This window comes from Spodoptera frugiperda, chromosome 18 (genome assembly GCF_023101765.2).
Source record: "Spodoptera frugiperda isolate SF20-4 chromosome 18, AGI-APGP_CSIRO_Sfru_2.0, whole genome shotgun sequence".
In the NCBI taxonomy this organism is placed as follows: domain Eukaryota; kingdom Metazoa; phylum Arthropoda; class Insecta; order Lepidoptera; family Noctuidae; genus Spodoptera; species Spodoptera frugiperda.
The window spans coordinates 2,108,904-2,134,161 of NC_064229.1; the positions used below are offsets into that span (position 1 = coordinate 2,108,904).

The window sequence follows — 25,258 nt, forward strand, 5'->3', positions numbered from 1 at the left end:
GCGGCGGAGCCCTGGTGCAGCTGCATCGCCCCGCCCAGCACCCCACGCGACCCCTCCACGTGGCCCCACGCTTTCCTTGCCCTCGGCTTATGTAAAAAAACATAAAGGCCTCAAATTGTGTAAGTGTGTGCGTTAAGTTCGTAGTGTAGTAGTGTGCGGGGAAGGGGCCGAAAGGGTACGGCTCGAGGGTCGACGGGTGATCATTATTGTGTTTTTTTAAATCAGTCTTGTTCTTATCGATCGCGCTAAGTTTGAATTTTAGGTCATGGCGAGTGTAGTGTGATTAAAGCCAGTAGCTGGCCATACCTGGCGAAGAAAACAAGGAAGATTAGTTGGCTACAAATTAGATGTCAATTAGTTTGATTAGTCACCCGTGTTGCACTACTTCCTTCCCGAGTTTTGTAACAACGAGGTTGAAACGTGCTTCGTCGCTAAGTTTCTGTGGGCCTAGGACTGCCTCACACTGCACAAACCAGAGGCGAGGCTGGTCGCTCCAAAATTCAGGGATTCTGGATGATACAGTCACAGTAGCTAGTTCCACGACCTCAGGTTGCGGCTTTGGTTGAGTGGCCATTGTACTTCAGGATCACGTCGGGGTCACCACTTGTTCCGTCAGGGTTGTATAATTAAGGAAACTCCGATATGTCAACCATTTATTATGAAGTACTGATACACACTGGCTTAATTGGTACGATTAACACTATTTATTATATGGCGTTAGAGACAATGAGTAGATACATTATAGATGCGATAGTTAAGAATCGATACATTCGCATAGACTAATACAATAGATAGTTATGTGCCTACGGCACACCCGTATAAGTTGTTGCCTTGCTTGGAAAGCTGCGGCTCGCGCGGAATGTAAAGGATTTTGTGAGAGGCGAAGATGTGAGGTGTGCCGGTGATGTTGTCATTGTGGCAGATCCACTCAGTATTTCCTAACGAACATCGCACAATATTTATTTTTTAAAGATTTCAAAAGACTATCCTAGACTAAAAGTAAGAGTCCAAGTCACAAGTGAGATTGCCAAATGCGTAATCGGGTTGGGCATACTTACTCGAAAACATACCAGATATAACTTTAGATAACGTTATGAAATAGACTGTTTTGTATGTGTCTATATCCTCAAGAACACATCAAACTGTAGACAGTGCTTAACTAAGGAACTTATTACTCGTACAAAGTTTGATTTCTAAAATTTTGCCCAAACATAATGCCCTCAGGCAACCACCCGCAGTTGTCAAAAGAGTTAGGGTCTAACCCACGAACGGTTATATAAAACCCATAAAAAACCTGGCACATAACATTCTGAGGGCACTTCCCTACGCAAGCTGTGTAAATCAACGGACGGACGGACGGACGGACGGAAGCAAGTTATTTATAAAATTCTCAGTTTCGACATAATACGACGGCTTTACTCGCAAACTACTGGCTTTTGAGTTAAATACAGAAAAACTGTGCTCATTAACGTTTGTCCGTACATAATTGAGAGCAAGAATTTTTGAAGATTACATACCGGACTGAGAATTATGTTTTGTGATTTAAGAATCATCTGCCTGCCTGTACCTACATTACATAAGTACACTAATGTGTAACAGGAATGATGACGGGGTATGAGAATTAAATATCTATTAGTCCGTCAATTACGTAATGAAAAAATATTTGACACGTATTTTTATTTTATTTTGTCATATAAAAAAACAATACTTAGATAAAACGAATCAAAGTTTAGAAGTGGAAGCAAATAGGTACGTAATTTCTACGTAAACGAAAAACGTACCTAGAAGAGACGTCACTTCTTCTTCAAAAGTATTTGTTTTCATAAGAAAATACGTGTCTATTATTTCAAAATAATCTACAATACGGACATAAAAATTAAAAGTTGTCATTTACTCTATTAGAAAAACAAATTAACCATACCTGAAACAGATCCAAAAGATAGGTTGAAAGGTAAGTATGGGTCCTATAGTTAAAGTCTACACTTAGAATCAAGCAGCTAGCTTTAGTAGATGAGCGTCCAAAATACATTCTTCAATTCAATTCAAGACATCAGTTATCACGATGTATGTAGTAGGTAAATCGTATGTAAATAATTTCGTGAATTGCAACTTGCAACAAACGAATAAGAAATAAAAATAAACTTAGCTACAAGAATTTCAAGTCATTGTAAATACTTTAAAGCTAAATAATAATACATAGCAAGGGGGACACATCATTAGACAATAGAACTCACAATATGCAAATACGTGGAGCCAACGTGATAATAATAGTAAAAGGAAGGGAAAGCGAAGGGCTTAGGGCTGGCAACACTCGGCAGAGACAATCGATATTGAGTCTTAAAAAGAGTGGAGGTTATAATATATAATTATGAAAACTTTTTTGATGAACTTTCAGTAAAACCAAAGATGCTCCCTACCTACGTAGAAATCGTGAAAGGGCATAATATGCCGTAGTTAGAAGCACACTGAACTTATATAATAATTTATAGGTAGCATAATAGAATAGATGTTTTTTTTTTAATATCTGTAGATTATTTAATTAAAACATTAGAAAAGTGTTTTTATTTTCTTACGGAAACAAATACTTTCGAAGATATATATTGATTTGAAATTAACTTCACTTCTAGACACGTTTTATACGTAGAACTACCTACGTATTTGCTCCCCACTCCTAAGCTTTGATCCATTTTATCTAAGTAAGTATTGTTATCTTATATGACAAAATAAAAACAAAACATATCAAATAATTTTTCATTACCAAACAGACGGACTATTTTTAATTTTTATACCCCGTCATCGTCGATATTATAAGTGGTTAGAATGGTCAACCGATTTATTTCTACCATCATTTTTAGAGACACGAAAATGAAAATGCGACTCTGTTGATCAATGTCCAAAGTATCAAACACACTTGTGACCATAGACCACTGCTCTGCCCCAATTTGTAAATAAGTAACTCGTAGGGTAAGGTTAAAGAAAGTCTTCAGTTAAGTTAGTAGACTATCGGACGCAGAAAGAAAGACGACCCTTCCTAAAAAACTCTCTATTATTACTATACCCTTTGTATATAGCTACCTTACCTACTACCTATACCTTGATATATTACCTAAGTTCAACAAAAAGCCTGCCTATCGACCCCAAAAATCGTCCAGGTAGATAAAGGCTAAACAATTCAGTAAACTTCTCGCTAGAAAAAACAACACCGAATGTTTCGTGTCGGTATCAAATTAAAAATGATAATCAGCTTGCAAAAGCTTAATTCGGTTGAGATACGAAAGCGGGCCATTCTTGGAAACTGTAAAAAATACATAAAACTGCCGACCCAACAACGGTATACGGATGATGTTGCAAAAAATCCTATATTTCGGGTTAACAGGCCTTTGGTATATGGGTTAATATAATTTTCTTATGGACTTATGGGCTGTGTGTATAATTTTGTTCGAGGCTCGTCGCTTTTTTGTATTTCGGAGAGCATCTCATTACATCGTATCTTGTGTTCAGAGCGATCAAACAAACACGCTGCAATTACCTATTTATTATTTTGTAATAATAGCCGGTACGGTACATGAAAAGATACACCTCAATCTATTTATGGTTATTTTTGAAATAAGTATCGAACTCCTTACTAAACAAAATAAGACCAAAGACAAAAAGTCATATTTTCTTTTCTAAATCAAGTTGTCTGATTGCTCTAGGAAGTCGTGTATTCAGCCTTTTTCACATTGAGCCTGCAAAAAGGTGGCACCATAGTTTTCCCACAGAGCTGCCGTTAGTTTATCATCATATCGACATATTTCTAGCTATCTAGTGTTGCGACAACCTTTCACCGGCTCAAGGAAAAACCTACACTGCCTTAAGAGTCGGTCGGATATTATTTACAGAAAAAGTGAGGTCATGAAATCAGCGAACGACTTCTGAAATGGACATCAAATTGTTTTTATATTTTCAAATTGTAGGCTCTTTGAAGTTTAATACATTTCCAAATTATCATCACATCACACATCATCAGCCTATAACTGGCCACTGCTGATCAAAGGTCTCTTGTCACACGGCGAAGGTTTGAGCATTATTAACCACACTAAACTTGCTTAATGCGGGTTGGCAAATATTCAGTATCGTGAGCCATTTATATTTTCTTTTGGTTTCAAAGTTTAAAATATTTTTACGTTTTCAGACACTAAAGAAGCGTATTAAATAAGGATGGGGTGTAATAAGCGCCGGTCTATTTATTACCATGGGACGAAAGCGTTGATATTGAAGACTTAGTTAATTCACCACCGTATCCGCCGCCCGCTCCGCCAATAACCCCGCTGTTTCCATAGCCCCCAGTACAGTAAAGACACTCTCGAATGAGTATTTTCTCACGCTGACCGGCCTCTCGCCTCTCTACATACTAGCCGCTAATTCCACACATTGCTCGCTGAACATTTTCATACATTAGGCAAAGATTCGTGGACCTACTCGTGCTTTCTACGCGAGATGGCGAGATACTGGTCTTGACTTGTCATCTTCTGACCACCGTGGGAGGTCGAAAATGCGAGGAAATCTCTGCCAGGTTCTAAACCGCATTGACGTCCAGTCACTTTCCTAATTTGAGTATACTTGTTAATTTGTGATGGGCATACAAATAGTTAGTGGGAAATGTTGTTGAATAGATTGTTTTATAAGAAAAGATAATATGTTATAAAAAAAAATGTTTATTATTTTTAAGCTAATAAGAATGATAAAACGGCTTCATTGTTTAGTAAGTATACCTTTGCACAGAAAAAATAAAAATGATTGTAATTAACGACAATATCATCTGTTTCTGATAGCAACACCAGAAATCAATCAAGCAGTGTGCAATAGTACCTAGGTAGTTGTGGGTAGGCACAAGTATACCTTATTGGTCTGAGATTGGAATTCGATCCACCCAATCGTAAGAACGTTGCTCGTAAAAACATTAATAAAACTTTAGCAGCCGACAACTCGTATTAACTCGACTCTTTACACTTTTTACACACCTCGTTAAAATTAAATACGAAATGAAATATTTATAATATTAGGGTTAAAGCAGCTATAAAAAATATCATTATACATAAACGCCCATTCTCCAAACAAGAATTTCATCGGTAACTTTTTATCAGACCGCAATTTTCGGAACGCGACCATCATTTCGAATCGTTTGCGCGGGAAAAACTATAAAATGGCCGACGGCGTGCGTCCGATGCAAATTGTGCGCGGAAAAAGCTCGCGAGCGGTAAAAACTGAAAGGAACTCATAGTATTTCATCGACGTCGCCAGTTATTGAGCGGGGTTAATGTTTTTGTGTAGATTCCAGTGGTGGCGACGAGGCGACTTTTTGCGCGTTGCGGAGTCTGGGAAGCGCTCGGCGGCAACTCTCGTCGCGGGCAAAAAGCAAACGAGGGCCGCCATAACGCTGCTAACCGACGCAAAAACGTTGCGACATACGGATAGAATTAATGCGGCGACTCTTTAATTTTCTTCAAGAAAGCGCGGGAGGAAATGGTGTAGGTAATGAGTGTTGCCAGACGCAAAAACTATCTGTATAATGACGTACCTCATTTATCCAGTTTATTTTTCTGTTCTTGTCGGTTCATATGTAAAAAGTACTTATAGGAATGTTTTAAAAGCCTCATTCCTATTAGACACGATTGAGGAATGCTAGCTCTAATAAGAAACGGTAGCGTATAATGGTTGTCCATTTGTAATGGGAGCAGATTGTGTGCAGGCAATCAGTTGTGGTGGCCGTATGCTATGCTTGTTGCAGTAAAACACAATTTTACATATTGCGTGGTTTAGAAACCTCAGTATGATATATTTTCCATGGCTAAGAATTTACCATAATTATTAAATACAATTAATATTTGAATTTACTCAAACTAGCATTAGTAAAAAATATATTTCTTAAAAAACGGTGAAAGCACAAAATACCTTACGTAAGTCTTGTAGAATTAAAGTAATTAGTTGATATTTAGACTTATCCCTCCCTATTTATAACTCCTTTCTTATAAGTTATATAATAATATAATAGGTAACCGGTGAGTATCTCAGGTAGTCAGGATGTTTTTTCAAGGTTATATTTTTATCCATATATCTTACGACATACACGTAGGCAGCATAATTTACACTATGGTCAAAAAGTCAAACCTTTTTATTGACAAACTATTTACATAATAATATTGCAGTTGAGAGCAGCCACATTACCTATGCTGCACATCTGCCTATTTTTACTAGGCACGTCGATTATTGAAATCGACGCAAGTTTTTTCTTAAAGAACCTACGTATTTTTGAAATACAAGGGTTTATCACGAATGTATATGTTTAATAAATCGTTAGTTTATAAGCCTCATGCCTAGTAACACAGTTTCGGTGAACATAGTGCCTGCTGTTTTTTAAAATACACCTTTTTTTTATATAAAAACGTTGCCCCACATTAGGATTTTCTCCTGTGTCGTGGGTGCGTTTACAAACATACAAGTTCACATGCACATGACACCCAGACCCGAAACAACAATTTGTGGATCACACAATTAGTTGCTCCGTGCGGGAATCGAACCCGCTACCCGTTGCGCGGCAGCCAGTTGCCCAGCCACCGCACCAACCGTGTAGTCAAAGCACCTACTTACAGCACACTATTACTAAAGCACATATTTTAGGACAAGTAACGCCATCTATGTCCGTACTTATACAACATTACTGTAAAAAAATACAATGCATAAATGTAAAAATACAAATGGAATACGCATTGTAGCATCAAACATCACCTTCTTAACTAAAGTAAGAAGAAAATAATGTAAAACTTCACTTTAATTTAATTAAATTACTAATCCGATACGCACAAAACAAAATGTATTGTTTCAGTTCTCAAACTAATCTTAATTTTGCAGTTTTAGTTTATTTTTACACGATGACAATATTCTGATGTAAGTATAATTGAATTTAATACTCGACTAACTTACTCAGTGAAGGTGCCTGATGTAAATGTGTTAGCATAAAGTAACAACAAGGCTGTGAGTGCTATTAAAATAGCCATATTTATTTATTTATTTTTAGTAATGGTCGTCCCACTGCTGGGATTAAAATCCTCAGTGGTATAAATATTCGAAAAAGTTCAAAAAAATTTGTTTATTACAAAATAATATAATATTGCTTCGTGATATCCGATTCATATCATTATTATAACGAGGTTTTCGACCATATTTATAAAATCAAGGTTTTTTCTTATTCCAATAATTACTATACTAACTAATACATAAATACGTATAAGTTATGTTCCTAAACCCATAAATATTTAAAGCGAATAAGTATACTCATTAGCATTATCTCTATTCTATTAATCAATTTTGTTTTTCACTTTTTATAATATACTAGCGGACCCGACAGACGTTGTCCTGTCTACACGTCTTTAATTAGATTTTAATAAGCTGAAACATTCTGGACCTTTTTGGTGAAAATAATTATTCAAATGTTATGACAATATCTAACGTCATTAATATTTGACACTGCGATGGTAGCGCCGTCTGTCGGATCCAATGTAAAACATTCCAAAATCAACAACTACTAATAAATTAAAAATTAACAAAAAAACTTTGTCCAGCGGACAAAATTGTGAATCTAAACCATTCTCAGATCCTCTTGAATACACACAAACAGTTTCATCAAAATCGGTCTAGTCGTTTAAGAGGAGTTCAGTGACATACACACGTACAGAAGAATTATATACAATGTGATAGGCGTGGGACTTCTAACCCGTTAAGGCTGAGTACTACATCTAATTTTATCGACAAAAAAAATAATATGGGGGGTTGAACCCCTAATTGAAAATATAGGAAAATAGTGATTTTTTCGGTAAGAATAATTCACAAATTATTTTTTTCTCACCAAAACATTATCAAACATATGAAAAAAGTAATGAATTAGTTAGCCAAGGTTATTAGCTACCGTTTGTCGTCTTTTTTTTGTTTCTACGACGCATACAACCTTTGATATCAAAAAAAGTAAAAAAAATATTAAAATGGCCATAATTTTTAGGGGAGGGGATTCGACCCCTTCGACCCAGGACTTTTGTCGTTAAAATTAGATGTAGTATTCAGCCTTAACGGGTTAGAAGTCTCGCCCCTATCACATTGTATATAAAGATAATTACAATGTTACAGAAATATTTTATTTTGTACTTTTTTATTTTATTCAATTCCACTTTGTAATTAATAAATGCTATTATAAAACAAAATTATTTTTCTTTTCCATTTCTGTTTAAAATGTCAATAGAGCACTTGCTAAAAGCCAAGTGTTCAAGTATTAAAATCAAGGCCACTACGTTGCTGTCAAACGTAGTCTATGGAATATTTGAATTTTTGTTTGAAGCTTTCCGTTCAACGGAATTTTTGACAAATTCAAATCATTGACGCGTTTTGTGTGATTTAATTGAAATAAATAACAGTTTTTGCAAATAATTTTATGTGTATTGTATCAAGATGACGACCGACAAGATTCGGAAGGACAAGAATCAAAACATTCAAGTGTTTATTCGATTAAGGTATTTATTTCTTGTGATTTGTAACTGCTCAACGAAGATTTCGTTAAACGCCATGACTCACTGGTTTATTTTGTGCTATTTGATAATTAAAAGGCTATGTATTTTATAAATTTACTTGAGGAGGTAACAAGCTGTCTTGCCTACATGTGTTATAATTCTATTTGCGGCCACTGGAGTTACCAAACAAACCACATTTAATGGGAACTCCCCACGTAGAATTCGGGCATTAAAACCTAGATTATTCCTATCTTACCTCGCATTTCTTACAACGATACTCAGTCAAGCAACATTACATGTTTTATCTTTAGTCTGCATATTAATTTTGATAAACTGACACAAGAAAACATAAACATTTAATTGGAAACAAAAAACAAAATAACTAATAATTTAACTTATTCATTTTCATATATAGTAACTTAACTTTAGGTATGATTTAATAACTTTAGGTATAGTTTACAAAAAATAGACATTAATAATTTTGTTTAATGCAAATTATACAGCAATAGTTGTTTTGTGGACTTTAGTATCTGAAATAATTTTATGAAGTATCACTAAGTAGGTCAACAATAATGTAGCTGCAATAAAACTTAAAAATAACTCTTATGTCATGTTTTATGATTACACCTAAAATTATTTAAAATAATTAGCAAGTTGAATTTTTCTATATAGTTACCAATTATTCATATTGCCAATTATTACACCATACATTGACCATAGCAACAGACGAATTACGAATCTACAATGAACAGCACTCAATAGTAAATGTGTGATCTTACAGACCCTTGAACCAGCGTGAGCGGGATATAAAGTCTCTGGGTGTGATAGAAGTGGTGAACAACCGGGAAGTGGTGGTCCGCCAGTCACAACAGACTAATCACACCAAGAAGTTCACATTTGACCGGGCATTTGCACCAAATGCTAGTCAGGTATGTAGTTAAAATGTATTTATTTATGTTTTTTTGATTGAATTTAACAACCTTTTAATTCATCTTAAACTTGTATCTGTTTATTCCTACTGATTACTATCCTATCCAGTTAAATACCATTGGACATGATCTTTTAAACCACATCCTCATTTAGTTTCGTTTAAAGAAATTGGTATTAAAATTCTCACTTTTAAGTAAATTCCTAAAATGATGTCATAAAAAAAAATTCAGCCAATACTTTTAACTTCCAGCTTCAAGTATACCAAGAGGTAGTGAGTCCTCTGATAGAGGAAGTCCTCAATGGGTACAACTGTACAGTGTTCGCGTACGGGCAGACAGGCACCGGCAAGACACACACCATGGTTGGAGAGCATACCGGTTCTGATACACACTGGCAGAATGTGAGTATTACCTATCATTCAAGTTGTGCTATTTGAGAACCTATTGATTCATGTGTAAGGAGCAAGAGACTAGAAAAAACATTTCATATTTAGCCAACAATTTGAAGGCTATGTATTTTTGTCATAGATATTATTAGGAAAAATACATATCTCATGGTAAAATGACAGCATAAAAGTAATTAATTGGCATGGCCTTTTGTATTTTATTTAGTCACCTGCTACATTAATCAATGTCGTCAGTGAAACTTGACTTCCAAACCCATTAGTTTCAATAAATTAGAAAACACTAAGACATATATTAATAGTAACATTGTCTTCCGTTCTTCAGGATCCTCTGGCCGGTATAATTCCACGCGCCCTCTCCCAATTATTTGACGAGCTTCGTCTGACCAACACGGAGTACACAGTGCGGGTGTCTTACTTGGAGCTGTACAATGAGGAATTGTTTGACCTGCTCTCCACTTCGGAAGACAATTCCAAGCTCAGGATCTATGAGGATGTGACGAGGAAGGGTTCCAATATTGTTAACGGATTGGAGGAAGTTACAGTAAGTGTACAGTTGGATACAAATTATTGTACCTAAGCTTGTATATGACTTACTACAGAAACACATAATTATACTATGCTGATTTACATATCAAAATACAAATAAATTGTTCTATTCACACTGCTACAAATTTTAAAACTGAATTAGGTACTAAAAAGTTATATTTGTGCAGGTATTCAACAAGAATGAAGTGTACAAGATTATGGCACAGGGGCAGGAGAGGAAGAGGGTAGCCTCTACTCTTATGAATGCACAATCAAGGTAAGCTGATGTTACATAATATTTTATGAATCTGTACTTACTAACATCTTAAAGCTACAGCTACATAGTTGAATTTCTATAAATTCTTCTCTAAGTGGTTCTTCTTCTCTTAATTCTCTAATAAACATTAAAGTTTAGTTATTTTCTTATAATTTAATACAAAACATTGGATATTTTGAAAATTTGGTTGTGTTTATATTGCAGCAGCCTTCCCAATGGCAAACCTAATGTGTTGTAAGTTCTCTCAAAATAAAAGTACCATCTTTTGTTTATGCTTCTTCATATTTTTTTATTTTTGTAATTGAAATTGTTTGCTCATGTTTCTGTTTTGTACATTGGGTCGGTTTCTGCAATCTGTGCTGAGGAAGCATGATCAAATGTGTTGTGTTTAGATTGTATAGATGTACTATATAGCCTAATAGCTATATTTGTAACTTAAAAACTACAATTCAATGCATATACATAATGTAGTTTCATTGATTACTGTAATAGTTAAAACCAGTGCCGGCGTTAGGGGAGGGGGGGGGCAGGGCGACAAATTTTGGGGTGCCCAAAAAAGTTAAAACCTGCTACTAACACTTGATATTGCTTCCCTCAAGTGGGCGCCACAATATTTTCGTCCGGGGTATCAGTGGTCCTCACGCCGGCACTGGTTAAAACTGAGTGTTAGTTAAAACTGAGAACATCTAGTCTTGTAATGTAATGTAGGACCTAATGTATGCTTGTGATTTCGATCTTCTCTTACACATCCCTACCATTTACTATTGTAAAGAGACCTTAACCTGTATCTGCATACCTATTATTGGAAATAAACCTTTCAAGTAGTATTTTTAGTAGTGTCAATACATGAATATCCTCATCCATCAGTAACATCTAAACCATTTTTGTCTCCACAGTCGCTCCCACACGGTCTTCACAATCGTAGTCCACATGAAAGAGAACAGCCCTGAAGGTGAGGAGCTGATGAAGATAGGGAAACTCAACCTGGTGGACTTGGCTGGCTCGGAGAATATCAGCAAGGCTGGTTCTGACAACCCCGCCAAGAAGGAGAGAGCTAGGGAGTGTGTGAACATCAACCAGTCTTTGCTGACCCTCGGCAGAGTCATCACTGCACTGGTGGAGAGACATCCGCATATACCTTACAGGTAAGATTATACTGAAGATAATTTTAAACCTAACTTTTAGTTGTAATGTTTCCGACATTAACTGCCATTGAAAAAGTGCCGTATGTTCGTATTAAGGCGGGTGGCATGTGGTCGAATAATGTAAAGAAATTACTTAGGTATGTTTAAGTAAGTTCATATTTTTATTTACATCTTATGAACCTCAAGATTCAAACAAAATGACTTAAAATCTAGTCAGCTGCCTCGTTGCCTGGCAAAAACAAATGTCAATACCTATACGATATTTACGATTACAATTCCAGAAGAGTCTCCATTACCTTAGCAAACAAAACAAAAGCTTTAACCAAGGCAATATCTTTATATTACAGGGAGTCCAAACTGACTCGTATTCTCCAAGAGTCCTTGGGCGGTCGCACAAAGACATCCATCATCGCGACCATCTCCCCTGGCCACAAGGACTTGGAGGAGACCATGAGCACCCTGGAGTATGCCCATCGCGCCAAGAATATCCAGAACAAGCCAGAAGTTAACCAGAAGATGACCAAGAAGGCTATTTTGAAGGAGTATGCTGAGGAGATTGATAGACTCAAGAGAGACTTGCAGGCTACTAGGGATAAGAATGGTAAGACTGGACTTTGTGTGTTTGGTAGATATTTTACTTATTGAGGATTGCCTGTCCGTGTCCTAAACGCAACTGCCATACAATGGTCACACATAAGATTTTCAGATGAACACAAAGGCCCTTTGTGTTAGAAAACTTTACAATAAGTTTCTGAGTTTCGAAATTCTTCATTATATAGTAGTTTGGGTTTGTGGTCAGTGCATGGAAATAGCTTGCTTTTACATGAGTTTTCTAAGTTCTTATATTCAAGAATTAAAATAATGTTATGTTAAATCCTCTTCTAGTTTTGTCTCAATAATCAAACTTACTAACATCTTTATTTCTCTCCCAGGCGTGTATCTAGCGAGCGATACATTCGCGGAAATGACTCTCAAAGAAGAAGAACAACGAAAGGAGATTCAGGAACTTCTCCTCAAGAAGAGAGCCATGGAAGAAGAGAAAGAGAAAATGGAAGCTGTGTTCCAGGAGCTGAATGAGACATTGGAAACCAAGAACAATGAACTGGCCACTACTGTGTCACAGCTTGATAACACTAAAAAGGAGTTAGCTACTACTAGCAAAGTGAGTTTACGTCTTTAATGCCATGACATTGGTTTATTTACATTTAATATGATGTATGATGGATGGTGTTTCGCTACCAATTCACCTGGTGGTGCAATTGTTGGTGTTTTCATTTGATTTGTGAGTGTTGTTGTATTGTTTAAGATTCAACTGCTACTTCATGAGGCAATTATATCTGCAGTTTGGCATAGCAGGAATTATCTTTTTAGCTAACCTTATAGAGTGGTTGTTCATTAGTTATTAACTTATTCCAATCCCCAGGAGTTGACCCGCAGTCGGCAGGCATGCGAGGAGCAACAGGTGCTGGTGTCGGCGCACTGCAGCACGGAGGTAGCTCTAGGGTCACAGGCGCGGGAACTGCTGGCCACCGCCGACGTCGCCACCACGCACGTCGCCTGTCTACACGACGCTGTCGATAAACGGAAGTCAGTCTCTTCTACTAAATACATTATTTTCCATTGAAATTCCCTTATATCATAGCTAAATTCATCTAAAATACTAGAAGTTTTAGTAAAATGAGTAAATGTATAAAAGTTTTGTTGAAAAGTTTAGATCAAAGAATTGTTTTCTCAAATACATCACACACTTCACCCATGAATGAATAACACTCTCAATAGAAAGCTTGGCTTAGATAACAAGCTCCTACTTATTAACCTTTTGAACGCCAATGGCATGAATAGATGTCATGCGCAAGCGTGCCCTGTGCGCCACCGACATCTATAGATGCCAAGAAACAGATCACAGAGAAAAACAAAATAAACACATTCGATAACATTTTGGAATCCCTAATATTTTCAGGGTTATTTCGTTGAATTTGTGGCTTGGCGTGGAGGGCACAGCGAAGCGTTTATGCTCTGGTGGTCAAAAGGTTAACAGAGGTCAATGTTCAACAGTAGAGGTCTGGTGGTTAATACGATGATTTCTTAGCAAAAATATGATATTAACCATGTTTATTACCCATTACCAGGAATGTAGAGTCCACAAACTTGGAGATAACGCGCACGTACCGCGAGGAGTCGGAGCAACAACGCGGCACCATCAGCACTGGAGTCAAACACTTCGCTGACACTGTACACTCTGCATTCAGCAACCTGCAGGAGGCTATGGGTGAGTTATCATACAATAATACCTGACCACCAAAAAAAGATATTTATTTTTGCAAATTAGTAACAAATTAATTATTATGTTATCGGCTTACTCACGTAATGTTTTGACAAGAAACTCGACTAGTTTCAAGCCATGCTAGAGGCTCATATTCATGAGCAGCATTCCGCGACACACGATGTGGCGACTGTCGCGCTGCTACTGCTACTGAGTAGCAGCGCGTCAATCGCCATAATATAATGATTAATTTAGTATGTCCCACGGAAGTTTTTTTCATTCTTATGAATTTTTAGGGACTTTTATAATGCACAGCGTATGTCAGTCTCATTGTATCCTAATACAGTGTATTTATACATTTAACCAACGGAATCAATTGATCAAATGTCCCACGAAAGTTACAATCAATTTTGTAATAAGATAACATTTTTACACTTCAATCTCTAAAATAACTAGATGAGGTCATTGTGTCGCCCGTTTATGAGATACTCATGTCGATTTTTAGGTTGGTGGTGTAGAGCCACGTTAGATGATGCAAAAAAAAATACTGTTTCCTTGAACAACTGTGGGTGTTATGCTTTGTTTTTAAACAAGTTATAAAAAGTTAATATTTTGTTTTAGACTCCTACACGACATCCAGCACCCAGACACAGGAACAAAACAAACAGCAGCTGGAGAACTTGGTGCAGATGTTCATGGAGACTGTCAATGAGGTACTGTATTTGTGTTTGAAGTTTTATTATATTCACTCCTACTAATGTCATAATTGCGTATGAAAGTTTGTACAGATGGAACAACTTTAGATACTAGTTTGGAAAGGGAGGTAATTGGGCCTCCCAAATTTAAACTTTTGTATGTCAAACATTATGTGGGAGCTACATTCTTATATGTATATCTTTAAATTTTATGCAATCTTTAAATGTTCAGGTAAAAACAGCAACATCGGAGAGTCAGTCGGCCCTGGCAGAGTCGAGTTCGGGGCACCTGTCGGCGCTGCAGGGCTCCGTGGCGGAGCACCGCGGGACTCTGCGCCAGTCCCTGGCCGGGTTCCTACAACACTTTGCTACTTCGCTGCAACAGGCACACAATGTCGACGTCAAAGGAAATGTCGCCAACTTCGTGCAGCAGTGGGTAAGTCAATTACGAATTTGTTAATGTTTGAATATATTTATGTCTATAGTTCGAGAGTACTTTATTTGGGACTTAAGTACGAGTTTGCTCTACGCTTAACGAAGCGAACGTCGAACGCGCTCTCTTTTCGGTTTCGTTCAACACTAAGCAAACACATACTAAGGGTTCTGATGAGTTTAAAAAAATATATAAAAAAGTATTTTACTTTACTTTTTATATGTGACATGGATCCACACTCAGAGTTGCTTATTAAATTAGTCCTACTGAATACTTAATTATAATGAAATCCGATAAAAAAACGATTTATCTCAGAGACATTATTTTAGGGTTCATTAGTTAATGACATACATATTCGTAGAATAAGCTTAAGTGTGGAAGAACCATGAATGGGCCCGCTCTACTGGAGTGATACCACGACCTCGCAAAAGATCGATGTGATATAGCGCTTACATTGTGTTTCGTTGAGTGACGTTACCAGAGGCCCAATCCCTGATTCCCCAACAAGCCTTAAACTTCCTAACCCGCAAAAGCCAACGCACTTGTAGTGCCTTTGGTGTTTCAAGTGTCCATGCGCGGCGGCGATTGCTTACCATCAGGTGATCCGTCTACTAGTTTACCGGCTTATTCCATAAAAATATTGCATATCAATAAACGTTTGGTGTAGCCATGAAAATGTATACATGAAAAAATAACAAGTAATAAAAACGTTTATTTAAACACATTGAATGCATGTAAAATGGAATGACCTCTTTCGTACTTGAATTGAATTTTAAATAACCCGCGCATTGTGTTTGACGTTTTACTTCAAAATATTTAATCTGTGGTGACAGCACTGTTCGTTCTGGTCCGTTCTATAATAGTTATAACACTCTCTGGTTTTGTCCGTTGAAAAAGTTACATGCTAATAAAAAATAAATATTTTATATGCATTATATGCATGTTATAAATTAAATTTTGTTTGTTCATTGATTGTTTTTAAAATAATACAAAAGAAAACGGTTATTTTCATTCAAAGAAAATAAAGCAAGCGGTCGCTTCTTTTTTTACTGGTAACTGGATTGTCTTTGGCGTTTGTCAGTGTCAATGTCTGTTATGTTTTATAAATATTATGATTATGGCGGTTGGTAGCGTCGTTTCAATAATAATTATTTTCGTTAGTTCTAACGTGTAAACCGATAAAAATAAACTTTCGTGCTGTATTTTTTAATTACAACGTTATAATAATATGCAACATGGTAAGTTTCATTCAGTGCCTATATTCTGTTACTTAATCTGATTTAATGACAGCAATAAACTTTCGTTCATGCGTTTTCTTGTTTAATTTTAGGAGTCTCAACAAGCAAATCGACGCAAAAGAGTGGCAAATTTCACAGCACACGAAAAACATTTACTGGCACAGCTAATTAAAAGGAGACCAATTGTGCTATCAAAAGTAACAGATGGCAAGTCGGTCGCCAAAAAACAAGTGGCATGGCAGCTAATTACACAGGAATTTAATTCTAGTGTCAATGTTCACAAGCGCGAAACTATAACTTTGAAAAGGGCGTGGGACAATATGAAAGCTGTCACACGAAAAGCTCGTGCAGAAAGAAGGGATTCAAGTACGAATGGAGCTGGCCCGCCCGCGCCGCCCTTATCACCACAATATGAACCCATAATAACCGTGGTTGAAGCGGCACCTACATTGAATACTGAAACAAAACATTCATTTGACAGGGATACCATTTCAAATTCTATGGATAGTCAAGAATCAATGGATAACCCAGATCCTTTAGACATTGACTATAAGATAAATTCCCCAGGAGCTAACCAGCTTGACGATGAAGAACCTTGTAACAATTACCGTGCTAAGAATAATGCAAAACAATCGATCAAAAGAGATGATCGTGTGCATAGACCTACCGACTATATCCGTCGGGAGGCTATCTTACGCATCAGACATTTAGAAAATAAGAAAAAAGTTGAAATGCAGATATTAGAAACACAGCTGGAAATTGAACAAATTAAAAAGAGAGCAGCGTTGTTAGAGGAAGAGAGAAATAAATATAGTTTAGAAAAAGCTAAATTAGAATTAGAGGAAATGAAGAAATGTAATAAGAACTATTATTAAAATAAAAGTTATTAACTGATTACTATATGGATTTTCGTTTATTCTTTAATTATTAAAGTACAGGCACAGGATCTTTATTATTTGCATGTTACTAATAAGGCCCACCTTACCATAAGGAAGATTTTATGAGGCTTTGAAAGTTAAGGACCTTTCAAAGCCTCATAAAATCTTCCAGATAAATCAAGTTAAGAAAAACAAATTGGATGTTGTAATATAATATTTATTTAAAAATCGAGATATTAAAAAAAAGTAATAGTTATTGTCAATTTAACACAATGTCTTTCTTAATAACTGGGCCATGTTTGACGATTGTACCTTATTAACAGAAAAATCTATCAACCAAAGATTGTCGCACAACACAACCATTGCTGTTTGTGTTTTCTCCAGTTGCAACAGCATCATTCTGAACATTAATGTCTTCACAGTACATTGGCATTATATCATCCACTGATAATGCAATATTGTGCAGTGTTGCACATGCACATATAACAGCCACAACCGTTTCCACCTTCATGCCCATTCCCACTTGAAGACAAGGAAATCTTTTTTTCCAAACACCGAAACACTTTTCCACAGTATTTCGTGTTTCAATGAGGCTTCTGTTATAATTTTCTTGTGCTATTGAATTGGGTGATAAAAATGGTGTAAGTAGAACACTACTTACTTCATACCCGCTGTCCCCTAAAATGACCCCTTTTAATTTACCAGAATTTAATCTTTGTTTAATACCACTGTTCTCATAAATAAAACTGTCATCTGTACTGCCAGGCCAACGGGCCACTAGATCATAAAATTCCAAGTTCGGTCCTGTGACTGCTTGCACATTGATAGAAAAGTAGCCTTTACTATTTCTGTATTCTTCTGAAGATGGGCTTCTTATTTTAATATGGGTGCAACCAATACACCCTATTACTTCAGGAAAATGAGCTACTTCATAAAATTTTTGCCTGGAACAAAAAGAAAACAACATTTAGTATATTCATGCCCATTTAAGATGGACTTATTACATAATTAACTAACTAAATTCATATTTAAAAAGATATACTTGCTTTACTGCATTTATTTCATTCTCAGTAGACGGTAATTTAACAAAATCTTTCATTTTGCTTGCTATCAACAAAGACACTTGTGCTATAATTCGTGACACTGATTGCTGGCAGATATTCATCACATCAAAGTCCAATTTCTGGAAATAAAGAACAACATTTTATTATTGTGTATAATTAAATTATTTAATACAAATATCTAATTACTACATAGTATAAAACAAAGTCGCTTTCTTTGTCCCTATTTTCCTTTGTATGCTTAAATCTTTAAAACTACGTAACGGATTTTGATGCGGTTTTTTTAATAGATAGAGCAATTCAAGAGGATGGTTTATATGTATAATACGTGCATAATATAGCACCATTGCCTCATGCAAAGCTGGGGCGGGTCGCTAGTTCAGTATAATTCAATAAAATAAGTAGGCACTAACCTGTAAACTGCCTGTAGCGTAGTACCGTAACGATAGCAGTACCATTATTTCAGGGGCAAATGGTAGTCCCCTTTTCGTTGGTTTCCTTAGATCCGGCGCCAGCAAGGGCAATATAACACTTTTTACAGATTCCGGTGTGAATCTATACCGCTCTTGGAATTCTCGAGTGGAATATTTTCGAAAAGGATCAGAATAATCGCGTAAATACCGCCTCGGTCCCACTTCTCTGTGCCTTTTGGCAAATTCCACAAAATCTATAAAGTCTGCGAAATCAAACATCTTTGCTATTGATGCAGTGAAATTGTAATTGTAAATAAAAACATAACCTCAAACATTGACAGCAAACGTCAAAATCGGTCGTTAAATATTTAAGTAATGGTTTTGCTGTATGTACTTAACTTTAATTGTCATTAAAATACGATAATGGACCAGTAAAGTTTCTGAGAATTAACTTTTTTAACCTTTTGAACGCCAGAGCGTAAACACATCGGCGCCCCTTCTACGCCAAGCCACAAATTCAGTACAAAAACCTGTAGGGCTACGTTTAAAAAAATCCTTAAATACAAAAAAAATAGTGATTCCAACATCTTAACGAAAAGTTATCGATAACCAATGAATCCGTGCTTTTCGTTCTATATTTTTTAAATAAATATTATTCGTTGCATTGGTCTTTTATTTAACTTGACCCTATTTGGTATCATACTATCATTAAACAGCAGTTACTAAGTTCTAAGCAACCTAATATTCAGATACGAATATTTGTCAGTAAAAAGTAATTGTCAAAGTAATAGTAAGCTACTTTCAATAAAATATTTCATAAATTTGGAATATAAGTTACCTTACCTACCCATCACTAGCTGACGTGTCTTGACGTCTGTGGCGTGGGGAAATACACAATTTTACGGATTTCGATTAGCAATATTTGACGATTGTTTTTTCTTGTGAATTCAAATAATGAATATATCTTTGTGTCAATTTACAATATTTCACTAAAGTAGTTTGAAATAATAGGAAAAAGAAACACAGAAAACTTAATTTAGTATATTTATTTTGTATTTAACTAAAAAATGTCGTTTTCTATAGACGTCGGTGGCGTGTTTGGCACGATTTCGTTAGACGTCTATAAACGTCCGTGGCGTTCAAAAGGTTAAAGTTTTACTAATGAACGACTTAAGTAACCATTAACTGACTTTGAGTGTGGCAACGACTTTAGGAAAAAACTCCAAAACAAACTCAGGTCTTTGTCATAATAAAAAAATATAGTAGGTAATACAATTGGCTGCACGCTTTGGCGCGGTGGCTAGGCGACTGGCTGCCGCGAAACGTGTAGCGGCTTCTATTCCTGCACGGAACAACTTTTCGTGTGGTACACAAGTTGTTGTTTTGGGTCTGGGTGTCACCGCGCATGGGAAAATCCTAGCGCCTACGTTTAAAAAAAAAGAAAACTTATAAATATAATAATTAACATAAATGTCGTTTACCACAGTACACAGGCGCAGCGGACCGAGTATCGTCTTTACAGCGTGTGCACAGTGGGTTCAGTTCCCGCGCGGAGACATGCGTGGCGACGCGGGCGCAGGCCGAGCGAAGTGCCAGGGACCAATGGCGGGCGCACAAGCTACGGAGGGCTAATAAGACACAGGCCTGTCTTGCTGTAAGTATACTCTTTAAGATTTTAGTCTATTCAAAAGTATTGAATCTAAATTCTGTTGTGTCAGTTGAGTTACTTTTATATTGTAATGCACTCTATTTCCTGTTTACTTCGACTCCTGACACTCGATATTGCTATTGAGATTTTTCTTTTTTTTTTTTTGTAGCTCTACTCCCCAATAGTAATGAAAATGTATGTTAAATTTCATAATAAGCCCCTCCACTTGCCAAACTTCTTTTCTAAAGTACCCAGAGTTAAAAACTATTCTTCAACAAAATAAAATTACAGGAAATGCAAGAAGAATCAGTCCGTCTTGAAAAACTACTGACACAGCAACTATCAGACATTGAGACAGAACGAGCACAAACTGAGCACAGACTACAAGAATGGATGGAAGAAAAGAGAAGATTGTTAGAGGAAGAACTAGCGAGACACGTAGCTTCAGAGAAACAAGCTTTAGAAGACAGACTGGCTAAGAAGGTCACAGAAATAGAGTTACAGAAGAAAATGCTTCAAGAGAGGATGGAGCGCTACAAAGAGTGGGAACAGATACAAATGGAGGCGGACAGAGAAGAGATGGAGATGGCAGAGAGAGAATTGGAAGAGAATGATAAAGGCAGAGAGGACTGTGTTAAGGATATCAAGAAGTATAGCAAGGAGTTTGAAGAAGGTATGTGTTTTATTTTTAGCTAAATAAATGCAAAATACCTGTTTTATCTAAGTGTTTAATACTTTGACTGCCAACAAAAATCTGTTGAAGGCAAATCCTCTGCTAGCGCCGGTCATTTTTTGCTCCCCATGTTTTTAAGAACTAACTTAATCTATAGTTTTCACAAAATTGTTTTGGAAATGACAACCATTTCGTGTTTTCACTGAAACAAAGATCCAGATGGAAATAAATCATGGATGTTGACATCTATACTAATATTATAAAGCTGAAGAGTTTGTTTGTTTGAACGCGCTAATCTCAGGAACTACTGGTCCGATTTGAATAATTCTTTTTGTGTTGGATAGCGCATTTATCGAGGAAGGTTATAGGCTATAAATCATCACGCTACGATCAATAGGAACTGAGCAGAGCGGGTGAAACCGCGCGGAAGTAGCTAGTAAATCATATATGGCTAGGACCATAGCTGGTTAAAGTATAATTATGTAAAGTTCTTGAACTCAAACTTCTAAGTAAATATTTACAACATTACCCACTATCACAGGTACGAACGCGATCAGCGTGGACATGGAGATATTCAGCAAGAACGTGGTGGAGGTGGTGGAACACATCAACAATGAGATGCTCCGGGCGCTCGACCAGACCAGGGTGCAGGTCGAGGTTTGTATCGCAATCCTTACATATTGTATAATTACTTGTATTTATTACATTTGTTGGTCTCGGCTCGCCGAATATGCTGCTCGACTGGAGTGATACCACGGCCTCACAGAAAACCGACGTGAAACAACGCTTGCATTGTGTTTCGTTGTGTGAGTGGGGTTACCGGAGGCTCAATTACAGCACTTCCCAATTCCCGATTCCCCAACAATCCTTAAATTCCTATCCCCCAAAATTGATTGCTTACCATCAAGTGATCCGCCTGCTCGTTTACCGACTTATAACCATAAAAAAATATACTTCTACTACATCTATATTTTAGCAAATTCGAATTTGGTAATCAAATAAAAATAATGTTATTTTTTGCAATGACAGGGAGAAGTATCGAAGGTAGTATCAGCGGACGAGGCGACATGCCTGCAGCTGACGCAGTCTGCCGACGTCACCGTGCAGAACCTGTTGGATACCACCAAGCACATCACTGAACAACTTGTCAACAAGATTGCGGTAAACACCTTACTACTGATACTGTATATATTGTCTTAGTTAAATTATTTTCAGTTTTATTATATTAGGAAGTAACAGTGCATATGCAATTTGTGTTATTCTCCAAATTAAACATGAAGAGCCTTACTACATAGTTTCAAGTGACACTCGAGCTCATATTCATGAACAGCGATCGTAGCACGGCATCTTCACCCAGCCGACTGAGTAAGATTGAATTGAACTAGTAAAGCTTGTTTGGAATATAATAAATAAGTAATCCATATCTTTAATTAATTGAGTATCTCTCACGAGATTATATCACAAAAATAATGTTCTCCCCCAGAGCAACACAGGCACAGCCCTGCAACTCCTGCGCGACGTGTGTGACTCCACTCGCCAACTGGTGTCTACGACCCACTCCCTACACAGTACCCACTCCGCGTCGTGTACCCAGGCGCGGGAACAAGTCGCCACGCTGCAGGAACAGCTGTACCAGGCCATCGCCCGGCACCAACAACTCGAGAACAGATACCTCAGCAATGAGTACAAGCTGTACTCTCCTACTGGTAAGAAAAAAGATACGTTTATTTGGCACAGAGAGGAGACTACATAACTAAATAACTATATATTTTTAATATAGTCTTATGTTCTTAGGCCATTCTCAATTTCCCATCTGTTGGCAGATGTAACTACTGTAGATTGTATTAAAGATAATGCACATGTGGCATTAAGCCCGCCAATGCACTGTGTGTACATTTAGCCTAATTAAATAAAGAATAAGACACGTTTTGTACAACATTCTTATAGAATTTCTATCTTTTATGACCAAATTATTATTGATGTTTATCATGTTTGGGTAGCTTTTCTCAGGTGATATAAAATAGGGCTATGTAAAACAATGTATGTGGTATTGCAGGCAAGACCCCGTCCCGCGTGGAGTACCGCTACCCGCGGGTCCTGGCCGCCACCTCCCCGCACGACAGACTGCTCGCCAGGTTCCGAGCTATGCGGCAGAATTCTACAGACGATGTAAGTACTTGGTATTGATACATGTACTGTTGTTACAGTAAATAAACACTACAACTCAACAGCCTCATCTTTATTGCTTTGTAATCAAGACGAAAACCTGTTAAAGAAAAAATTTGTAATTGAATTTACAGGATCACTGAACTAGTATTCTAACTTTACGATTAAATTTACGCTTTAAGGTTTAGTTTGGTAGATCTCTTGCAAGTAGGCTCCAGGTGTCTTGGAACATTTGAATAAAAAGCCTTTATTACTCTAACCCTAACCCTAAAAGATACGCTTTTCTTTTGGGGATTTTCATGATATCAAAAACAACATCAAACATTTGCTGCCTGACAGTGGTTAAATACAAATGACTGAAGATGTTACGCGCTATTTATAAGAAATAGATGAAAACAGGATAATAGGATATTATTTTTTTGTTTGCAGGACTGTGTGGTAGTAGAATCCGACACAGAAACGTCGACCCGACAGGTCAGTGACTCCGAGTGTTCCTCCGAGGACTCAGCGCACTTCCTCGCGCCGTCGCCGCCCGAACCACGGGACACTAGGGACGCACGGGAACCTAGGAACATTAGGGACAAACTCGTCAAGAGCACATCCGAGACTGACATACTCTACACTATTAGGAAGGTAAGGAAACGTAATACCTATGTAGTAACTTTTTTTTTTTAAAAAGGCGTTCTTTTGCGAGATTAATAAAAATTGGATACGTCATTAACGTAAACAGCCCGTGGCAGTCAACTGATGGACTAAAATGCTTTAGAATAGATGAGGGACTGCCTTAAATATTATTTTTATCGCAGACAAAGTTTTTACCAAGCTTATTTTTTTACTAAGACTTATTCAACTACTTCCCTGATGACTTTCTAGTACACAATTATTCAAATTACTCACATATATTTTTTCTTCCACAGCAACAAGAAAACGCCAAAGAGAACGCAGAACGCTCAGTTTCAGGCAAAAAGCCATCCAAGCTACCAGCGCCCTCATCGCACAAGAAACCTTTAACGGAACGAAACGCAAACTGACACATCTACCCACTATACTGCCCAGTACCTTGATTTAATACGGTATGAAGATGTATTGTGTTCAATATAAAAGTTCTATGTTGCAAAATGTAACCGCTAGAGGCGCTAGTTACGCTTGGCCCCCGAAATAAAACCTTTACAACTATAGTTATAGTTTTTATCAGGTTTTATAAATCTTAAAACCAGTGTTTTTCTAAAGTTTCTGGCGTATATGTGTCTCGTAGCGTAAAATCTCACCGATTTGGCATTTTAATACGAATTTTGATTAATATAATATTAATTTTATAAGGAGTAAGTTTGTATTCAGTGTGCTATGCTTTTGTTTGTCGACATATTTCATTGAATAATTGATTTATTGGTATTATGACAGTTGGCGAACTGTAATTATTGACGAATGTATAACATTATGCGGTTTTAAAAGAATAAAAACACCCTACAAAGTGATTATCCATATCATTTGGCCATGTCAGCTGTCAATTTAGATATTTAAAATATATTCATAATAAATAATTATTCGGTATTCTTACTATACTTACCCTAAGCTGCTATAGTAGCTATAAAGGGCTTTAGGCATTTCCCTAATTTTACATTCATATCCAAGATTTCAATTAGAATTTAACTTACATATATCTTTAAATTAATTTTGGTATTTTATAGAATTATAGTTTTTATATGTATCGTGTTAAGATTATATATCGTTCGTACTATATAATTGTTTAGATAGTTTATTTAGCTTGTTCACATACTTCGTATATGAGTGTTGTGTGCAACAATGTAATTAGCAATAAAATTTAAATTATGGGACTTGTTGTCGTTTTATTTAAACAAACTTTTAGAAATTCCTACTTATTTTATAAATGGGAATGTTTGTGTGTTTATATGTATGTTTGTTACTGAGTCACGTCAAAATAGCTGAAGGGATTGGGATAAAATAACGAA

General features: G+C 36.6%; 3 protein-coding genes across 4 annotated transcripts; 2 read left to right on the forward strand and 1 right to left on the reverse strand.

Moving 5' to 3' along the window:
- The first annotated feature begins 8,362 nt into the window (after positions 1-8,362).
- LOC118278067 (kinesin-like protein Klp61F) lies at positions 8,363-25,123 on the forward strand. The gene is made up of 20 exons (XM_035597130.2): positions 8,363-8,540; positions 9,319-9,466; positions 9,718-9,867; positions 10,196-10,414; positions 10,587-10,675; positions 11,572-11,820; positions 12,168-12,421; positions 12,753-12,982; positions 13,244-13,407; positions 13,950-14,089; positions 14,705-14,796; positions 15,011-15,214; positions 20,288-20,455; positions 20,741-21,122; positions 21,664-21,779; positions 22,152-22,283; positions 22,606-22,828; positions 23,179-23,291; positions 23,718-23,921; positions 24,206-25,123. Exons 1-20 carry the CDS (start codon positions 8,479-8,481, stop codon positions 24,317-24,319), a joined length of 3,453 nt encoding a protein of 1,150 aa, XP_035453023.2. The 5' UTR covers positions 8,363-8,478; the 3' UTR covers positions 24,320-25,123.
- Positions 16,290-17,346, forward strand: LOC118278070 (myb/SANT-like DNA-binding domain-containing protein 3). Its single transcript, XM_035597132.2, has 2 exons — positions 16,290-16,449; positions 16,542-17,346. The coding sequence occupies exons 1-2, from the start codon at positions 16,447-16,449 to the stop codon at positions 17,322-17,324; spliced, it is 786 nt and encodes a 261-aa protein (XP_035453025.2). The 5' UTR covers positions 16,290-16,446; the 3' UTR covers positions 17,325-17,346.
- On the reverse strand, positions 17,529-19,164 carry LOC118278069 (putative nuclease HARBI1). Of its 2 annotated transcripts, none has more exons than XM_035597131.2 (3): positions 18,802-19,164; positions 18,374-18,510; positions 17,529-18,271 (listed from the first exon to the last, which is right to left on the reverse strand). In XM_035597131.2, exons 1-3 carry the CDS (start codon positions 19,078-19,080, stop codon positions 17,644-17,646), a joined length of 1,044 nt encoding a protein of 347 aa, XP_035453024.2. In that variant the 5' UTR covers positions 19,081-19,164; the 3' UTR covers positions 17,529-17,643. The 2 variants fall into 2 exon arrangements, with proteins under 2 accessions (XP_035453024.2, XP_050556106.1); XM_050700149.1 differs by having other exon boundaries at positions 18,370-18,510; positions 18,802-19,162.
- Positions 25,124-25,258: the final 135 nt, after the last annotated feature.

Excerpts from the sequence above, each read along its gene's own strand:
- LOC118278067 (XM_035597130.2), top strand. The coding sequence starts at position 8,479 with ATGACGACCGACAAGATTCGGAAGGACAAGAATCAAAACATTCAAGTG. Across the intron at positions 12,983-13,243 it reads AGTTAGCTACTACTAGCAAA|GAGTTGACCCGCAGTCGGCA; the intron begins GTGAGTTTACGT and ends TCCAATCCCCAG. Across the intron at positions 14,090-14,704 it reads CAACCTGCAGGAGGCTATGG|ACTCCTACACGACATCCAGC; the intron begins GTGAGTTATCAT and ends ATTTTGTTTTAG.
- LOC118278069 (XM_035597131.2), bottom strand. The coding sequence starts at position 19,080 with ATGTTTGATTTCGCAGACTTTATAGATTTTGTGGAATTTGCCAAAAGG. Across the intron at positions 18,511-18,801 it reads ACGCTACAGGCAGTTTACAG|AAATTGGACTTTGATGTGAT; the intron begins GTTAGTGCCTAC and ends CTTTATTTCCAG. Across the intron at positions 18,272-18,373 it reads AATGAAATAAATGCAGTAAA|GCAAAAATTTTATGAAGTAG; the intron begins GCAAGTATATCT and ends TTTTTGTTCCAG.